The sequence below is a fragment of the Podarcis vaucheri genome, assembly GCF_965113315.1.
Source record: "Podarcis vaucheri genome assembly, chromosome: 11".
Taxonomy (NCBI): domain Eukaryota; kingdom Metazoa; phylum Chordata; class Lepidosauria; order Squamata; family Lacertidae; genus Podarcis; species Podarcis vaucheri.
In genome coordinates, this window is record NC_138749.1 from 64612426 (window position 1) to 64629070 (window position 16645).

Below are 16645 nucleotides of genomic sequence, written 5' to 3' on the forward strand. Positions count from 1 at the left end.
GGTGGAATTTTGCACCCCTAACAATTTTGCACCCAGCATAACCACCCCCACGCTATGCCACTGTCAGAAACAAACGTTCCTTCTTCAGGAGCAATCCTAGACTTTCCAAGGCAACTCATAGAAACACTGCTGTCTTTATGGCACCATTAGGAAGAGATGTGTGAACTGCTTCAGAGCATTTCTGAAAAACTTAATTTCTGAAACACATTGTTTAGAGCATAGCACTTAGAAGAGAAACGAGAGAGGGCAAATATCACACATCCAAAGAAACATAAATGATTTGAGTTCCATACAAATCATGTATATTTAAAATACAGAAATGGCACAGGAACCTGTACCATAAGAGGTAAGAATCAGCAATAGTGAATCTTGTTAGGAAGAATTTCATTATTTCTGCTGATTTCAATTAACTACCCTGGAAGGTTCATGCACACAGGAAAACAGAAGCCTTTCTGTGGACTCACATCAAGGCGGGTCTGATCCCTAGATCAAAACCGATGCATCACATAACTTTTAACATCATTATGTTTTTGGACATAGCATTTGACCTGCCAAACAGAATAATCTTAACTATATTTTTTAGTAAAGTCAAAACACATTTTTGTACTCCACTATTCCAGCCTTGCTTAGATTAGGCTGCTATTTTATTTAGCCACCTACAGTGCCTGCCTAGCTCCAGAAGAACAATTATTTTGCAGTAACGAGGGATTTCGGTGACACACAAACACCCCTCCTGACAGATGTTTTTAACAAGCCTTTTAACACATTCATGTTACACTGTATAATTTTTTAATGTGTGCATGAGTAGGAAGTGTTTTGTTGTATCAAAGTTGCAAAAATAAATAAAGAATAATGTTGAGGCAAAAAGTGTGTAGGTGGTGCAAAAAAAGCCCACCACCACCTCTTACTGAACAAAGTCAATGCAGTTTCACCTTTTTTAAATGCTATACTTACCTATTATATTTTGTTTTAATTTAATTTAGCTTTTTAAATATACTGAGGCTTATGGTTTTCCCAGTAGTGATGTATGGAAGCGAGAGCTGGACCATAAAGAAAGCTGATTGCCGAAGAATGGATGCTTTTGAATTGTGGTGCTGGAGGAGACTCTTGAGAGTCCCATGGACTGCAAGAAGATCAAACCTCTCCATTCTGAAGGAAATGAGCCCTGAGTGCTCACTGGAAGGACAGATCGTGAAGCTGAGGCTCCAAGACTTTGGCCACCTCATGAGAAGAGAAGACTCCCTGGAAAAGACCCTGATGTTGGGAAAGATGGAGGGCACAAGGAGAAGGGGACAACAGAGGACGAGATGGCTGGACAGTGTTCTTGAAGCTACGAACATGAGTTTGACCAAACTGCGGGAGGCAGTAGAAGACAGGAGTGCCTGGCATGCTCTGGTCCAGCGGGTCACGAAGAGTCGGACACGACTAAATGACTAAACAACAAAAATGAAATCTTGGTTATGTATATTGTGATGGATGAAATAATATGCATTTCTCACATGCTGCTAATATCAGTTACTTTGTACTAAGAACGTCCAAAAGTTATTTTTGCAATCTTGTTAGTGAAATGGAGGGAACCACTTACACTCCTGCTTAAAATGAAGGAGATAGACCTTTAAATGCTGGTAGAAATATAAATATTAGACATTTACCCACTAAAACTACCGTATTTTTTGCTCTATTGGACACACCAGACCATAGGAAGCACCGGACCATAGGAGGTGGAGAATAGGGGGGAATTTTTTTTCTTGTTCTCCCCCTCAAAAACAAGGTGCGTTCAAGAGCAGGCCTTGCTGCTGCCCCCCGAGCTTGTGGGGCTGGCGGTGGGGGGGGGGGAAGCGCTGCCTCAAAGAACCCTGAAGCCTTTGGAGCGCAGCTGCACTCCAAAAGCTTGAGGCTTCGGGGACATCCCTTGTAGCCTCCACAGGGCGGCTGGGTGCCTTCACCCCGCCACCCTGCGGAGGCTTTGCGCAGCCATCCCGAAGCTGGAACAGCGAGACGGAGGGCTGCGCAGAGCCCTGCCTCGCTGTTTTGGCTTCGGGGACAGCAGGCTACTATCCGCAAGCCTTGGGAGCCCGGCGGGAACTCCCGCCGGGCTCCTCAGGCTTGCGGAGAGCTGCCCAAAGCCCGGGGTGCACAGCGCTGCGCTCCCTGGGCTTTGGGCTGCAGGCAGCTGTCTGCAAGCCTGTGGAGCCCGGCGGGAATTCCCGCCGGGCTCCAAAGGCTTGCAGATAGCTGCCCAAAGCCCAGGGTGCGCAGCGCTCCCAGGGATTCGGGCTGCAGGCAGCTGTCCGCAAGCCTGCGGAGCCTGGCGGGAACTCCCGCCGGGCTCCACAGGCTTGCGGAGAGCTTCCTGAAGCCTGGAACGTGAGAGGGGTTGGTGCGCACTGACCCCTCTCGCTCTCCAGGCTTCAGCGAAAGCCTGCATTTGCTCCATAGGATGCACACACTTCACCCCTTCATTTTTGGAGGGGGAAAAGTGCGTCCTATAGAGCGAAAAAATACGGTACATTCCTAATACACATTTTCCTGAGGATGTAAGCTCTGCTGAAGTGAAAGCAATAACACGCAACTTCTGACTAGACATGTACTGAATTACTCTTGTACATCTAGGATGTATCTGTCATGTGACAAAGGTATTTGAGATCAGAAGCAGTAAAGGAAGCAGCAAAGGAGTCTAGAAATGTTGTGAAATGCTGAAAATCTGCAGAATCATTTAGCATGCAGAATCACTGTGACGCCTCTTGAGGATGACTCATTCTGCCGGCAGACTCAATTTCCCTGACTCAATGTGTCTGCAGTATCTGTGTGTGTGAGTGGTGGAGCCTGTGCTCTGTGAAGCCTGTGTTCAATGGAAACTCTGTGTATGCTCTAAAGCTAGTTTAATCTTTTGTCCATTATGCTGTTATTTGCAAGCAAGTTTATTTTAACTCAGTAAAGCTTTTATGCTTTTACTGAAGAAGACTCTGCGTTATTAAATTACACTGTGCGTCAGTATCAAAAACAATACTTAGTATATACTTAGTATATTTTCCGTCCTTATCGTTGTAACATACAATGCCCTTCCCAGATTTATTTTTTTATATTTAAAATTTGATACATAATATTCAGTATAGTTTTATTATCATGGGGACCATATATTCCCTCTCAGCATCTATGCTCTCATCTATAAGAGCATTTCTGTAACAGCAGCAACCTTCTCCCTCCCTCCCTCCTCTCTCTCTCTCACACAAACACATACCCCCCCAAAGGCACCTGTTTGAAGTGTTTTACATAGACAAGGGACTAGATTGACCTCTACTGTTTTTGAACATGTAGTCAATAGGAAAGAGTGCTAAAGGTGAGGAGCTAAAGTTGTTGGACCTTGTGCATGTGGATTTGCGCTTTCTTGGTTGATAGCCAAATATGCAGCTTCTCTATTAAAATTGGTTGGCTTGTAGGCTGTCAGCAGAAAACCCGTCAGGGTGTCTCTGTGGTGAAGCTGGTAAGTCTAATTCCTGTCTTTGCTCTGTGCTGGGGCACCTGCCTCTTTCCTTCATCCTCCAAGCTCCCAGTCTGTAGTGCTTCCCAGCTCTTCCCCTTCTCTTGGCTGTGGCTGGTTTCCCACCACCAAGAGCCAGGATCCCAATCCTCTTCCTCTGCGCTTTCCCTGGGGGGATCTTGGTCAGGTGGTTTCCACCACCCAGTGGCGTAGTGTGTGGGGTGCAGGGGGGGGCCGGCCACACCAGGCACAACACCTGGGGGTTAGGGTTAGGGGGCGCAAATCCACGGGTTCGGGGGCGCAAATTACTTGCCTTGCCCTGGGTGCTGACAACCCACGCTACGCCACTGCCACCACCTCTTCATCTAGCCAGTCCCTGACGGTTGTCATTGGATGGATGTCCTTTCCCACCCCTTTCCTGGTTCGGAAGGAGTTCAGGGTCTCTCAGGCAGGCTGAGGTTCACAATCTCCTTGGAAGCTCCACAGAAGCAGCTGACTTCCTAATAATCTGGACAATTTGGATTGTCTTAAATTAACGGCGCCCTCTCTGAAACAGTGTGAAAGAAACTGCAAGGTAAAATTCCGGCTGTTTGAGTTGCTAGTGAGAAAGAATGTTAATTGTAGATTTTTCTTGCCATGGTTTATGCAGTGTATGGAAGAATAACTTGGAAAAACATCAACAATAAATGGCTCCATGATGGGAACATAGATAAAGGACTGTTTTGTCTGGTCAAGAGCTGAGAATGGTTTCAAAATAAAAGTTGACTTCAAGCTTGTGAGTTGACTCTATGAGAGAGCTAAGGGAATCTGGGAAATTATTTATATTGAAATAGGGATTGCCAGGAGTGACTGCCCCCAGAAACGCAAAGCCCTTTGCATTGGGGCATTAAGCATAACAACAACAACACACTGTACAAATAAGGATGGCAAGGAAGAGAGGGGGCAGGAAAGGGCTATGTTTTAATTTATAGTGTCTCTAAGAAAGTTTTACCTATCCCCCCATTGAAGTTCAACAGTGTGGAAAATGAAAAGAATGGATGCTTTAAAGAAGAGGATTAATTAACAGATGTACGTAGACCAGCAGCTAGCGTTGTATGCATGTAGAATGAAAGAAGAAAGAGTCCTTTTTGTGTACCAAGGATTCCCTGCCCGAGCTGCTTCAGGTTGTGGCGGATGTTCTGCTGGAGACACCTAGTTTGGTTGTCCTAGTGGATTTCAACATCCATGCCGACACGACCTTACAAGGGAACGCTCAGGACTTCATGGAAAGCATGGCCTCCATGAGGCTGTCCCTGAATATGTTTGACCCAACTCATAGTTACGGACATGCCTTAGACCTGGTGTTCACCTCTATGGATGTGGGTGATCTGACACTAAGTAAAAATGAAACAAAAAAAGTGCCATGGTGCAACTGGACTTCTCCATGACCCTTCCCCTCTGCAGGGAGGTGGGACTGATTCGGATAGTTCGCCCCCGCCACTTAATGGATCCAATTGGCTTCCAGAAGTGGTAAAGGTAAAGGTACCCCTGCCCGTACGGGCCAGTCGTGACCGACTCTAGGGTTGTGCGCTCATCTCACTCAAGAGGTCGGGAGCCGGCACCGTCCGAAGACACTTCTGGGTCACATGGCCAGCGTGACAAAGCTGCACTGGTGAGCCGGCACCAGTGCCGCACACGAAACGCCGTTTATCTTCCTGCTATAAAGCGGTACCTATTTATCTACTTGTACTTAGGGGTGCTTTCGAACTGCTAGGTGGGCAGGAGCTGGGACCGAACGATGGGAGCTCACCCCGCCGTGGGGATTCGAACCGCCAACCATATGATCAGCAAGTCGTAGGCACTGAGGTTTTACCCACAGCGCCACCCGCGTCCCCTTCCAGAAGTGGTAGGGGATGCTTTATCCCTTGTTGATGGCCTTTCAGCTGATTCCCTGGTGGCCCACTGGAATGTGGAGTTAACCAGGACTATCGACTGTCTGGCTCCGAAGTGCCCTCTCTGATTGCATGGAGCCCGGACAGCCCCATGGTTTTCCCTGGAGCTGAGGGCAATGAAACAATTGCCGAGACGGCTAGAGCGCCTGTGGTGGAAAACTCATTCTGAATCGGACCGGACACAGGTTTGAGCTCAACGTTGAGCCTATCAAGTGGCGATAGTGACGGCAAAGAGGAACTTCTTCACTGCCTCTATTGTATCTGCAGAAAATAGCAGGAGACTCTTTCAGGTGGTTTGCAATCTAACGGAACAACCTTTGCCATCAGGGCCCGGTAAGTTTTTTTTTTTTTAAAAAAATAATATTTATTACTTTTAAACCTTACAAAAAGGAGAAAAGAAAAGAAAAAAGAAGAAAAAAGAAAAAGAAGAAAAAGAAAAAACAATACAATACAATACAATATATAAACAATACACAGCACAACATTAACACATTAAACAAAACGAAAGCAAAAACAATTCAAAAAACACACATCATACCATCTCAATATCCTCTCTTTCATTCCCTTGTTTCATCGACCTCCTCTCACCTCCCTTTTTGTATTCCATTTCTATTAATTATTTCAGCAAATCCTTTCCATCTTTCTCTATTTTCTGTCATATGATTGGCAGTCATGTCATATGATTGGCAGTCATCTTTGAGAATTCCTGGAGAACAGGCGAAGTCCTGGCAGACTGGAGGAGGGCAAATGTTGTCCCTATTTTCAAAAAGGGGAAAAGAGAGGACCCAAATAATTACCGCCCAGTCAGTCTGACATCAATAGCAGGGAAGATTCTGGAGCAGATCATTAAGCAAACAGTCTGTGAGCACCTAGAAAGGAATGCTGTGATCACCAATAGTCAGCATGGATTTCTGAAAAATAAGTCATGTCAGACTAACCTGATCTCGTTTTTTGACAGAATTACAAGCCTGGTAGATGAAGGGAATGCAGTGGATGTAGCCTACCTTGATTTCAGCAAGGCATTTGACAAGGTGCCCCATGATATTCTTGTAAAGAAGCTGGTAAAATGCGGTCTTGACTCTGCTACCACTCAGTGGATTTGTAACTGGCTGACTGACCGAACCCAAAGGGTGCTCATCAATGGTTCCTCTTCATCCTGGAGAAGAGTGACTAGTGGGGTGCCACAGGGTTCTGTCTTGGGCCCGGTCTTATTCAACATCTTTATCAACGACTTGGATGATGGACTCAAGGGCATCCTGATCAAATTTGCAGATGACACCCAACTGGGAGGGGTGGCTAACACCCCAGAGGACAGGATCACACTTCAAAACGACCTTGACAGATTAGAGAACTGGGCCAAAACAAACAAGATGAATTTTAACAGGGAGAAATGTAAAGTATTGCACTTGTGCAAAAAAAACGAGAGGCACAAATACAAGATGGGGGACACCTGGCTTGAGAGCAGTACATGTGAAAAGGATCTAGGAGTCTTGGTTGACCACAAACTTGACATGAGCCAACAGTGTGACGCGGCAGCTAAAAAAGCCAATGCAATTCTGGGCTGCATCAATAGGAGTATAGCATCTAGATCAAGGGAAGTAATAGTGCCACTGTATTCTGCTCTGGTCAGACCTCACCTGGAGTACTGTGTCCAGTTCTGGGCACCACAGTTCAAGAAGGACACTGACAAACTGGAACGTGTCCAGAGGAGGGCAACCAAAATGGTCAAAGGCCTGGAAACAATGCCTTATGAGGAACTGCTAAGGGAGCTGGGCATGTTTAGCCTGGAGAAGAGGAGGTTAAGGGGTGATAGGATAGCCATGTTCAAATATATAAAAGGATGTCACATAGAGGAGGGAGAAAGGTTGTTTTCTGCTGCTCCAGAGAAGCGGACACGGAGCAATGGATCCAAACTACAAGAAAGAAGATTCCACCTAAACATTAGGAAGAACTTCCTAACAGTAAGAGCTGTTCGACAGTGGAATTTGCTGCCAAGGGGTGTGGTGGAGTCTCCTACTTTGGAGGTCTTTAAGCAGAGGCTTGACAACGATATGTCAGGAGTGCTCTGATGGTGTTTCCTGCTTGGCAGGGGGTTGGACTTGATGGCCCTTGTGGTCTCTTCCAACTCTCTGATTCTATGATTCTATGAACCTTATTTTCCATTAATACTATAATACTTATTTATGCTTAATTCCTTAAAACATTTCTACTAAAGCCGTATAATTCCCTTCCAGCATTTTTCTAACACTCATTAATTTTACATTATTTCCATATATAGATTTTAAACTTTTTCCAATATTCTTCCACTGTCTCTTCTCCCTGGTCTCGGATTCTTCCAGTCATTTCCGTCAATTCCATATAGTCCACCAACCTGGTGATCTTCTGTCTGAGGCTCTTAACTCTTTTCCAAGTCCCTTCTGCAGGTCTTCATATTTATACATGCACTTTACTTTGTCTTCTCCTGATCTTGTTCTTATCTTCCTTCCTTTGATGCTGAAAAGTAGATCTCGGGGACATTACCACCTAGCAATGTTTTTATTCCTTCTCGACAAGTCAGCCAAATCTCCATAGTTAAAACTAAAATTCAAAAGATATTTCCAGTCGTATTTCAAAGTTCCTCCAAGTCTGGCGGTCCCCACAACTCCAGTCTCCTCCTGACCCAAGTCCAGGTCCCAAAGGTCAATAAATCCCTGCATGAAGGGATCTATCCAACTTTCCTTCTCCTGTCCAAGCGGGGCTCCAATCCTCAAAGTCTGACTTTCTCTAAAATTCAGTCATAAAAGGCATCAGCTTATAGTCATCAAATTGCATCTGTGAGGCTGGAGCTTGTGTTACGTTAGGTTCCACAACAACAACTTTCTCCCCCGCCTTCTCCTCAATTTGCCATGTCAAAGTAGATCCCTATATCGATTCCTGAATAGTTTCTGTATTAATATTCACTTTTTGTCCCAAATTAGGCACTTTTTGTTCCAAATTATCAATTTTTATAATCATCACATCCATCTTCTTATGGAGCTGTTCCAGTGAGTCATTAATCTTACATAATGCAACCACTAAGGCTTCTTCTGTCAACATTCTTAACAGTCCAAGGTCAATCCCAGATTCTCACAGTCTTACCTTGCAGCTGGAAATTCCCCCAGCTCAGCTCATGTAACAATTTCGAAGGCTTCCTCTACAGGGAAACAATTTCTATTTGTATCAAAAGTTAGTTTCAATTTTCAATTACTTTTACTCCTTTTTAAACGCAGAAGGAGACAATGGAAACAATGTATTTCTCTTCTTTAACTTACTGTCAACAAACGATCTATTCACAGTCAATGAGCATATCCAAAACTTCAGTCTTACTAGCAGCCCATTTCCAGGTTCAGAACGGTAGTAATTTGACTTTCTTTCACTCTCTCCTGCAGGCTTACGTGGTCTAAAATTTCCCCCCTCTTCTCCTGCTTCCAAGGGGGGTTTAGTCCTTTATGAAAAGCTTTCCAAAACTTTAGCTTGCAGCCTCTTTGCTTCAGTCTATTTACAAAAGGGGAAGGCGGACTTCCTGTTTGAAACCTCCCCCGTTTCGGTGCCAAATTAAGATGTTTAAAAATCCAATTTTCCGTTCTACTCACGGGTAGTTGTTTTAAGATCAAATTGTCCACAGGGAAAAGTCAGCGCTCTCTGGCAACAGCAATGCGGCTTCACTCCGTGAAAGAAGCAGTCAATTCGAAGCACCGCGCCACTCACCCCACGTCGCTCCGGATCCCCGAAATCGGGTTTCCCCACGAGTAGGGGAGGCGCAAAAGGTGCCAGCTGAATCCCACGTTTACAGGCTTCTCCAGCCTGTGATTTTTTGTGGGTCCCCGCCTTCGCCGTGGCGGCCAGACCCTAATTTCCACGAAGCAAATTCCTCCCGATCAGAGGAATTCAGCCATTACCGGAGGCGCTAACCCAGAAGTCCAGGGCCCAGTAAGTTTTTGCCCCACGTTTTTTGCAGATAAAGTTACTCAGATTCGGAAAGAGGTAGACTCCACCATGGGAGCAGGGCCAGGGCGGAAGAGTACTAGAGCCCTGTCTAGTCAAGTTGCATGGGATCAATTCCAATCTGTTGTCTCCAATGATGTGGACAGGCTGTTTGGACGAGTGAAGCAGACCACCTGTCTCCTTGATTCTTGCCCATCCAGGCTCATAAAAGCAAGCTGGGAAGGGCTGGGCGATGGGCTCTGCAGGGTGGTGAAAGCTTCCCTCTGTGGGGAGCCTTCCCAGACCTGCTGAAAGAGGCAGTTATTAAACCGCTTCTTCAAAAAAACATATTTGGACCCGGCCAATATAGCTCTACCTTTCTTTTAAATCAGAACCAGTGAAGGTAGTGAAGGTCCTGTGTGAGTTTCTGGAGGCAGCTTGGAGGATGGATGGCAGTTAATGGATTGAGGTTGAATCCCAACAATACAGAAGTACTGTTTTGGGGGGACAGGGGGCGGGCAGGTGTGGTGGACTCCCTGGTCCTGAATGGGGCAACTGTGCCCCTGAAAGACCAGGTGCGCAGTCTGGGAGTCATTTTGGACTCCATGGAGGCGCAGGTCAATTCTGTGTCTGGGGTAGCTGTCTACTAGCTCCACCTGGTACGCAGGCTGAGACCCTACCTGCTCGTGGACTGTCTCGCCAGAGTGGTGCATGCTCTAGTCCCACTTGGACTACTGCAATGCACTCTACCTTTGAAGGTGACCCGGAAACTACAACTAATCCAGAATGAGGCAGCTAGATTGGTGACTGGGAGCAGCCAACAAGACCATATAAAACTGGTCTTGAAAGGCCTACATTGGCTCCCACTTGGTTTCCAAGCACAATTCAAAGTGTTGGTGCTGACCTTTAAAGCCCTAAACGGTCTGGGCCCAGTATCCCTGAAGGAGCGTCTCCACCCCCATCATTCTGCATGGACACCGAGGTCCAGCGCCGAGGGTCTTCTGGCAGTTCCCTTTCTGCAGGAAGTGAAGTTACAGGGAACCAGGCAGAGGTCCTTCTCGGTAGTGGCGCCCACCCTGTGGAATGCCCTCCCATCAGATGTCAAAGAAATAAACAACCACCTGACTTTTAGAAGACATCTGAAGGCAGCCCTGTTTAGGGAAGTTTTTAATGACTGATATTTTAATGTATTTCTGATCTTTTGCTACTTAGGGACGTGGGTGGTTATGTGGTCTAAACCACTGAGCCTAGGGCTTGCTGATCAGAAGGTCGGCGGTTCGAATCCCCACAATGGGGTGAGCTCCCGTTGCTCAGTCCCAGCTATTGCCAACCTAGCAGTTCGAAAGCACGTCAAGTGCAAGTAGATAAATAGGTACCACTCCGGCGGGAAGGTAAACAGTGTTTCCGTGCGCTGCTCTGGTTTCGCCAGAAGCGGCTTAGTCATGCTGGCCACATGACCCGGAAAAACTGTCTGCGGACAAATGTCAGCTCCCTGGGCCAGTAAAGCAAGATGAGTGCCACAACCCAAGAGTCGTTCGTGACTGGACTTAACTGTCAGGGGTCCTTTACCTTTAATCTTTTGCTGGAAGCTGCCCAGAGTGGCTGGGGAAACCCAGCCAGATGGGCGGCGTAGAAATAATAAATTATTATTATAAACTAAACAGCAACAAAATAAGTAGATAAGTAACATAATACTTACTATCGTTTTTGTTTATGCATATAGTGGTACCTCGGGTTAAGCACTTGATTCGTTCCAGAGGTCTGTTCTTAACCTGAAACTGTTCTTAACCTGAAGCACCACTTTAGCTAATGGGGCCTCCTGCTTCCGCTGCGCTGCTGGAGCCCGATTTCTGTTCTCATCCTGAAGCAAAGTTCTTAACCTGAAGCACTATTTCTGGGTTAGCAGTGTCTGTACCTGAAGCGTATGTAACCCGAGGTACCACTGTACATGTTAAATGCTGCAATGTTTATTGTGTCCAATTGTTTATTGAAGTGTATGGCTGAATATTGAAGTGTATGGCTGTCTAAAAAACAATAAAGATTTTTTTAATTAAAAAAACCCCACCCAAAACCCCAAAAGGTAGTTTGATGCCATTGTGGTAACATGTTATTGACAGAAGGGTGGCTCTATTGACAGAAGGGTGGGGGTGGGGACAATGATCTGTCGCATTGGTCAAATCCAGTTCCCTACTTCTGATTTAACTGATGCAATTTTCTGTCACAAAATGTCATTTAGGTAAATTTAATAGCAGATTAGACAAACCATTTTAGGTCTATCAGTAGCTGTTAGCCATGAAAGCTATACAGAGCTTATTAATTCTGGCACCCACCCTGTGGAACGCCCTCCCATCAAGGAAATAAACAACTATCTGACTTTTAGAAGACATCTGAAGGCAGCTGTGTTTAGGGAAGTTTTAAATGTTTGATGTTTTATCGTGTTTTTAATATTCTGCTGGGAGCAGCCCAGAATGGCTGAGGAGGCCTGGCCCGATGGGCAGGGTATAAGTAATAAATTGTTGTTGTAGTAGTAGTAGTTGTTGTTATAGCATTCCTTTTGAGCTTGTTAATTTGCAGATTAAGATAAATACTAAAGGAACATACTGAACTTGACATACTATTCTCTTACGCAAGTGGCATATCCTTTGAGAATTTCGTAATGACAACTCTGATTTTGTGAACTAGGAGTGTCTTGTTTTTAGAACTCTGATGTCAGCTAACATTTATAATATACATAATTTGCATCACTGATTGTTTCAAACTGGGAGAGATTATTTGCATCTCTTCATGCCTTATGTTCTTTTGCTTCTACTAGTTCAGATTAAATATATTAAAAATAACATGTTGAATACCCTGGTTCTGAATTTGAGAAGGAATAAAATACTGGTGAAATACTATAATTTTTGGTGTCTTATCTGATCTTATTTAGGATGCGTGTTTACCACTGAATAATTCACCCCACATTTAGCAGGTCAAATTATGCCATCTTTTTTCAGTTCTCTGAAAAGGCAGGCTGGTACCAGCTATTTCAGTTGAAGCAAGCAGTTCTTCACTACCCTCTGGTCCCCTTTTCTAGAAATATTAAAGATCACTTTCAGACATCACACAGAGCTCACTTGATCTGTGGTCACTGTGAAAGGTACTGATAACATACCCCATTAAAACCAATTGTGCAGCAAGCAGAGAAAGCGAAAGTAATGAACTATGATCATTACTTTCTTAAATAGGGATGTTACTGTTTTAATTGTTTTGTCCTTATTGGGTGGGATGCACTGGGTTAGTTACCGGTAATTACTCACTGTAATTTCAGTGAGAGCTATCTTGTCCCACTGATTTCTATAGAATCCTAGTTCAGCTAGCTGAATATGGATCCAACTGACTGATTGTATGTAAGTCACTTTGGTAGCCTTGTCTGCTGATGAGTAGGATAAAAATGGTTCAGTTGTTTAATTAATAGGATCAATGCAAGAGCCATGCCCTAGTGATTCATGAGTTTAGCAAACATCCAGGATATTTCACTAGTGCTGCTACACAAGACAATGCAACTATAAGCGCTTTGAACAAGGAAGTCTGGGATAGCTCACTCGGTAGAGCATGATATAGGGAGCCAGAAGTGAAAAGGCCCTTTCCCTTGCCATCACCCTCCAAGCGCCTGCCTTAAAACCCTTGAGAGCTGCTGTCAGTCTTGTAGATGACACTGAGCTTGATGGATGGGTGATCTAATTCACTTTAAGGAAGCTCCCCAAATTTCCTAAATTATTTATGGGACCATCCACAGATGGGGCAAATGATGAATCTTTTTGCTTTTAAATGCACACACATTGGGTGGGGGGAGAGGACATGGCTAGTTGAAGGGGAGAGAGGTTCAGGCAGGTGTTGCAAGCAGTGCCAGAGACCCCAGTTGAGCCTCGGTCTGTCCATCCCCACAGGGGTCAAAGAGCAACCCGGATTCCCCCCACCCCTTCATGGCTCCATTGTCGTCTCACTTCAGCAGGTCAAGTTCCCTGAAGCCTTAGCAATGCGATGCTCTCGCCTGCCGCCTCCGTCTCTCACATCCCTTCTTGCTTCCTCCTCCTCCTTGGGCAGGGAGCTGGCAGGAGCAATGATCCATAGGAGAGCCTTGGCTGGCCAGGTTGGGGGTGGCCAAAACTGGAAGGAGACAAGAGGGAGGATTCACACACCCCTTCCATCCATGCACACAATCACCAGCAGTATGATTTTCATGTCTGGGCCTGCACCCAGGTATGCCCTTGCATAAAAAGTGCTTTCTTGTTAGGTTTTGTCCTGAATCCATTGTCAATCTTATTGGGTGGTCACAAGTACTAATCCTGCCCATTTGGCTCAGTTTCCCCAGCCATTCTGAGTGGCTTCCAGCACATATAAAAACATAATAAAACATCAAACATTAAAAAAATCCAATACAGGGCTGCCATTGGATGTCTTCTAAAAGTTGTGTAGTTCTTCATCTCCTTGATATCTGATGGGAGGGTGTTCCACAGGGAGTGCCATTGATGAGAAGGCTCTTTGGCTGGTTCCCTGTAACTTCACTTCTTGGAGTGAGGGAAACACCAAAAGACCCTTGGAGAAGGACCTCAATGTCTGGGCTGAATGATGGGGGGGGGGGGAGAGACACTCCTTCAGTTATATTGGGCCAAGGCCATTTAAGGCTTTAAAGCACCAACACTTTGAATTGTGCTCGGAAACGTACTAGGAGCCAATGTAGGTCTTTCAAGACCAGTGTTATATGATCTCGGCAGCCACTCCCAGTCACCAGTCTAGCTGCCACATTCTGATTAGTTGTGGTTTCCAGGTCACCTTCAAATGTAGCCCCATATAGAGCACGATGCAGTAGTCCAAGCAGGAGATAACTAGAGCATGCACCACTCTGGCAAGACAGTCTGCATACTGGAGAATACTCAGGCATGCATGATTGTGGACTATGATTTAGGAATAAATCCTAGTGGGTCTTAATTTCAGCAATCACCATGTTTTCTGCTGCAATTAACTTGATAGGAAACACCAAGAGAAACCACCACACACAAAGTTTTAAAGCTGGTGAATATTTTCTTACAAAGAGATTATATATTCAACTAATCAGCATTTTGAAAACAAAATGTATTTGTGGAATGTACTTTCATGCACTGCTGTGGAATTAAAAATGCTCTGGATCAAGGGGCCTTCATTCCGTATTATGACCGGATCCTATGCTCGGATCCTATTTTACTACTTATCATGTTCTCGCATTTATGAAATACGTTGTTTGTAGGACATTGGTTGCAAGCTGTGCAATTGACTTACAGGGCAATCCTGGGCGTGTACACTCAGAAATCTCATTAAATTCAATGGGACTTAACTGCTAGTGAACATGCTGCACATTGTTCAGGCTGCATAAACACGGGAACTGTAGTCTACCCACTCATAAAGCTACAGTTCACGGCACCCTTAAAAACCAGTTTGCAGGATTCTTTGGGGAAAGTGGTGAGCTGTACATGTGCTGCGAGGGAGTAAGCCCCATTAAATTCAGTGGGCCTGATTCTGGGTAGATTGGTAGAACAGTGGCAGGTGACTGGATTTGACAGGTGGGCACAATCCAGACCTGGCCCATTCTGTGCAGGCCATTTTGTCAGGAAGGAAAGACGATTCCCCACTCTGTGGGTAAAGCCAGGATTTTTGTTGGGGGGGAGAGACCTTTTGTTAGGGGGTATAGAAGCTCAGTTAGCGATGTCTTTTAATTGATTGGGGGCAGAAGAAGTGAAATCTGCATGGTCTTCGGCATCATCTTCATCATCTGTTTATTTGAATGTGACTTTCTCACAACTCTGTGCTCAGTTCAAAACGAAAAATGAAAATAATGTCAAGTAATGCATAAGATAAATCCTCCCAATGTTATGTGAAATAACCTACTTTAACAGCTTAACATTTAGCAGGCAAGAGATCAATTCCCCAAACAGAAATAAAATGGTGAGATCTGAAACTGGGGGGCGGGGGAGGCGACTTTATTCCACAGGGGAAGTCGCGCCTCCTCGGGGCTTATTTTCTCCCGCCGCCTCATCATCCCAGAAGGCAGCCTCGGAGGGCGGCTCGCCTCGGTCCACGGGGAAGTTGGTCGCGCCTCGCTGCTGCTGCTCCTGCTTCCATCTGGCGCGAGGAACAAGGCGTCGCCGCTCGCCCGACCCGCTCAGGTCTCCGGGCCGAGAGAGCGAGAGCGCGAGGGAGCCGCGCCCGCCCGCCTGCGCGCCGCTTCTGCCTCCTCCTCCTCCTCCTTCGCGCCCGAAGAAAGACCCGGCCAGCGCTTCCTCAGGCAACCTTCGGGGGAGCCGCGCGGCGGCGAGATGGCCAGAGCCGCTCGCAAGCAGGTGGTGGCCCCTTAGCGCCTCGCTTCGGCCTGGCGATGGGGCAGAAGTGGCGGAGTCCGAGCGCGGCGGAGAAAGGCGCCTCCTCCCCTGCCCAGGAGGAGCTGGGTCGGCGCAGAAGCCGCAGCGCCAGCCGGGGCAGGTTTGCCGAGTCCTGGAAGAGGCTGAGTTCCCGCCAAGGCTCCACCAAGCGCTCCGGGCTGCCCTCGCAGCCGCCGCCGGTAAGTGCTGCCCGGAGCCCCGCCGCGCGAGCGGGTCCGGGAGGAAGCGGCGCCCGGGCTGGCGGGACGCGCCGGGGGACAAGCCGCCTCCGGGGCCGGATCGAGGCGTCGGGCGCGCTCTTGGGATGGGCGGGGAGCGAGCCCGCCTGCCTGCCTGCCCCGTCCCGCCTCCCTTGGCCAGCGCACTGGGCTTCGGGATCCTGGAGTCCATGGGCGCCGCCACACGGCCCTCCCGGCGCCAGCCTCCCCGCTGCCTCTCGCTCCCTTGGCTTCGCGCGGGCTGCAGGTATTGGCAGGGCCGGAAAGTCATGGGCAGGATGGGAAGTTCAGTCTCCCTCTCGGAGAGCAAGAAAGTGCCCCAAACTCAGCAGAGAGAAGTGAATTCACTTGTTGCTTCTTGCCGGGAAAAAACATTGGCTTGGCTGTTTAACCACTCTCTGAAAACGAGCCCCCTCCTTTTATTTCTGTGTTCCTGTCAAGAGACCATGGCTGTGGTTGTTGAACTGGAGGCAGCATTTGCACGGATAGTGGCGCAGTCTTCCAACACTGCTTGGACTATGCAACTTGTTTTAACACACAACTGTGTTTGTCTTAATCTTGCTAAGTGATGCATATTCATTTTGTCTGTCACTGCTTGTCACGTGAAAACATTTGGAAAGAGAGAGGCATTGATGCTGTGCTTCTCAGGTATGGTACTTGTTTCTGGGGGGAAACTGACTT

At 46.7% G+C, this 16645-nt stretch overlaps 1 protein-coding gene across 4 annotated transcripts in view; it reads left to right on the plus strand.

The window, feature by feature from the left end:
* TRPM3 (transient receptor potential cation channel subfamily M member 3) overlaps positions 1–16645 on the plus strand; it is a gene marked incomplete at its 5' end in the record, with an annotated part of 445271 nt that overhangs the window by 33373 nt on the left and 395253 nt on the right. For 2 of the 4 annotated variants that reach the window (XM_082241471.1, XM_082241480.1), the window contains one exon: positions 15743–15925. The exons of 1 other annotated variant lie outside the window; for it this stretch is intronic. In XM_082241471.1, the coding sequence (XP_082097597.1) occupies positions 15743–15925 (183 nt within the window). Of the gene's footprint in view, positions 1–15742; positions 15926–16645 lie in introns of those variants that run through there. One more of the 4 variants, XM_082241473.1, reaches the window with a different exon arrangement.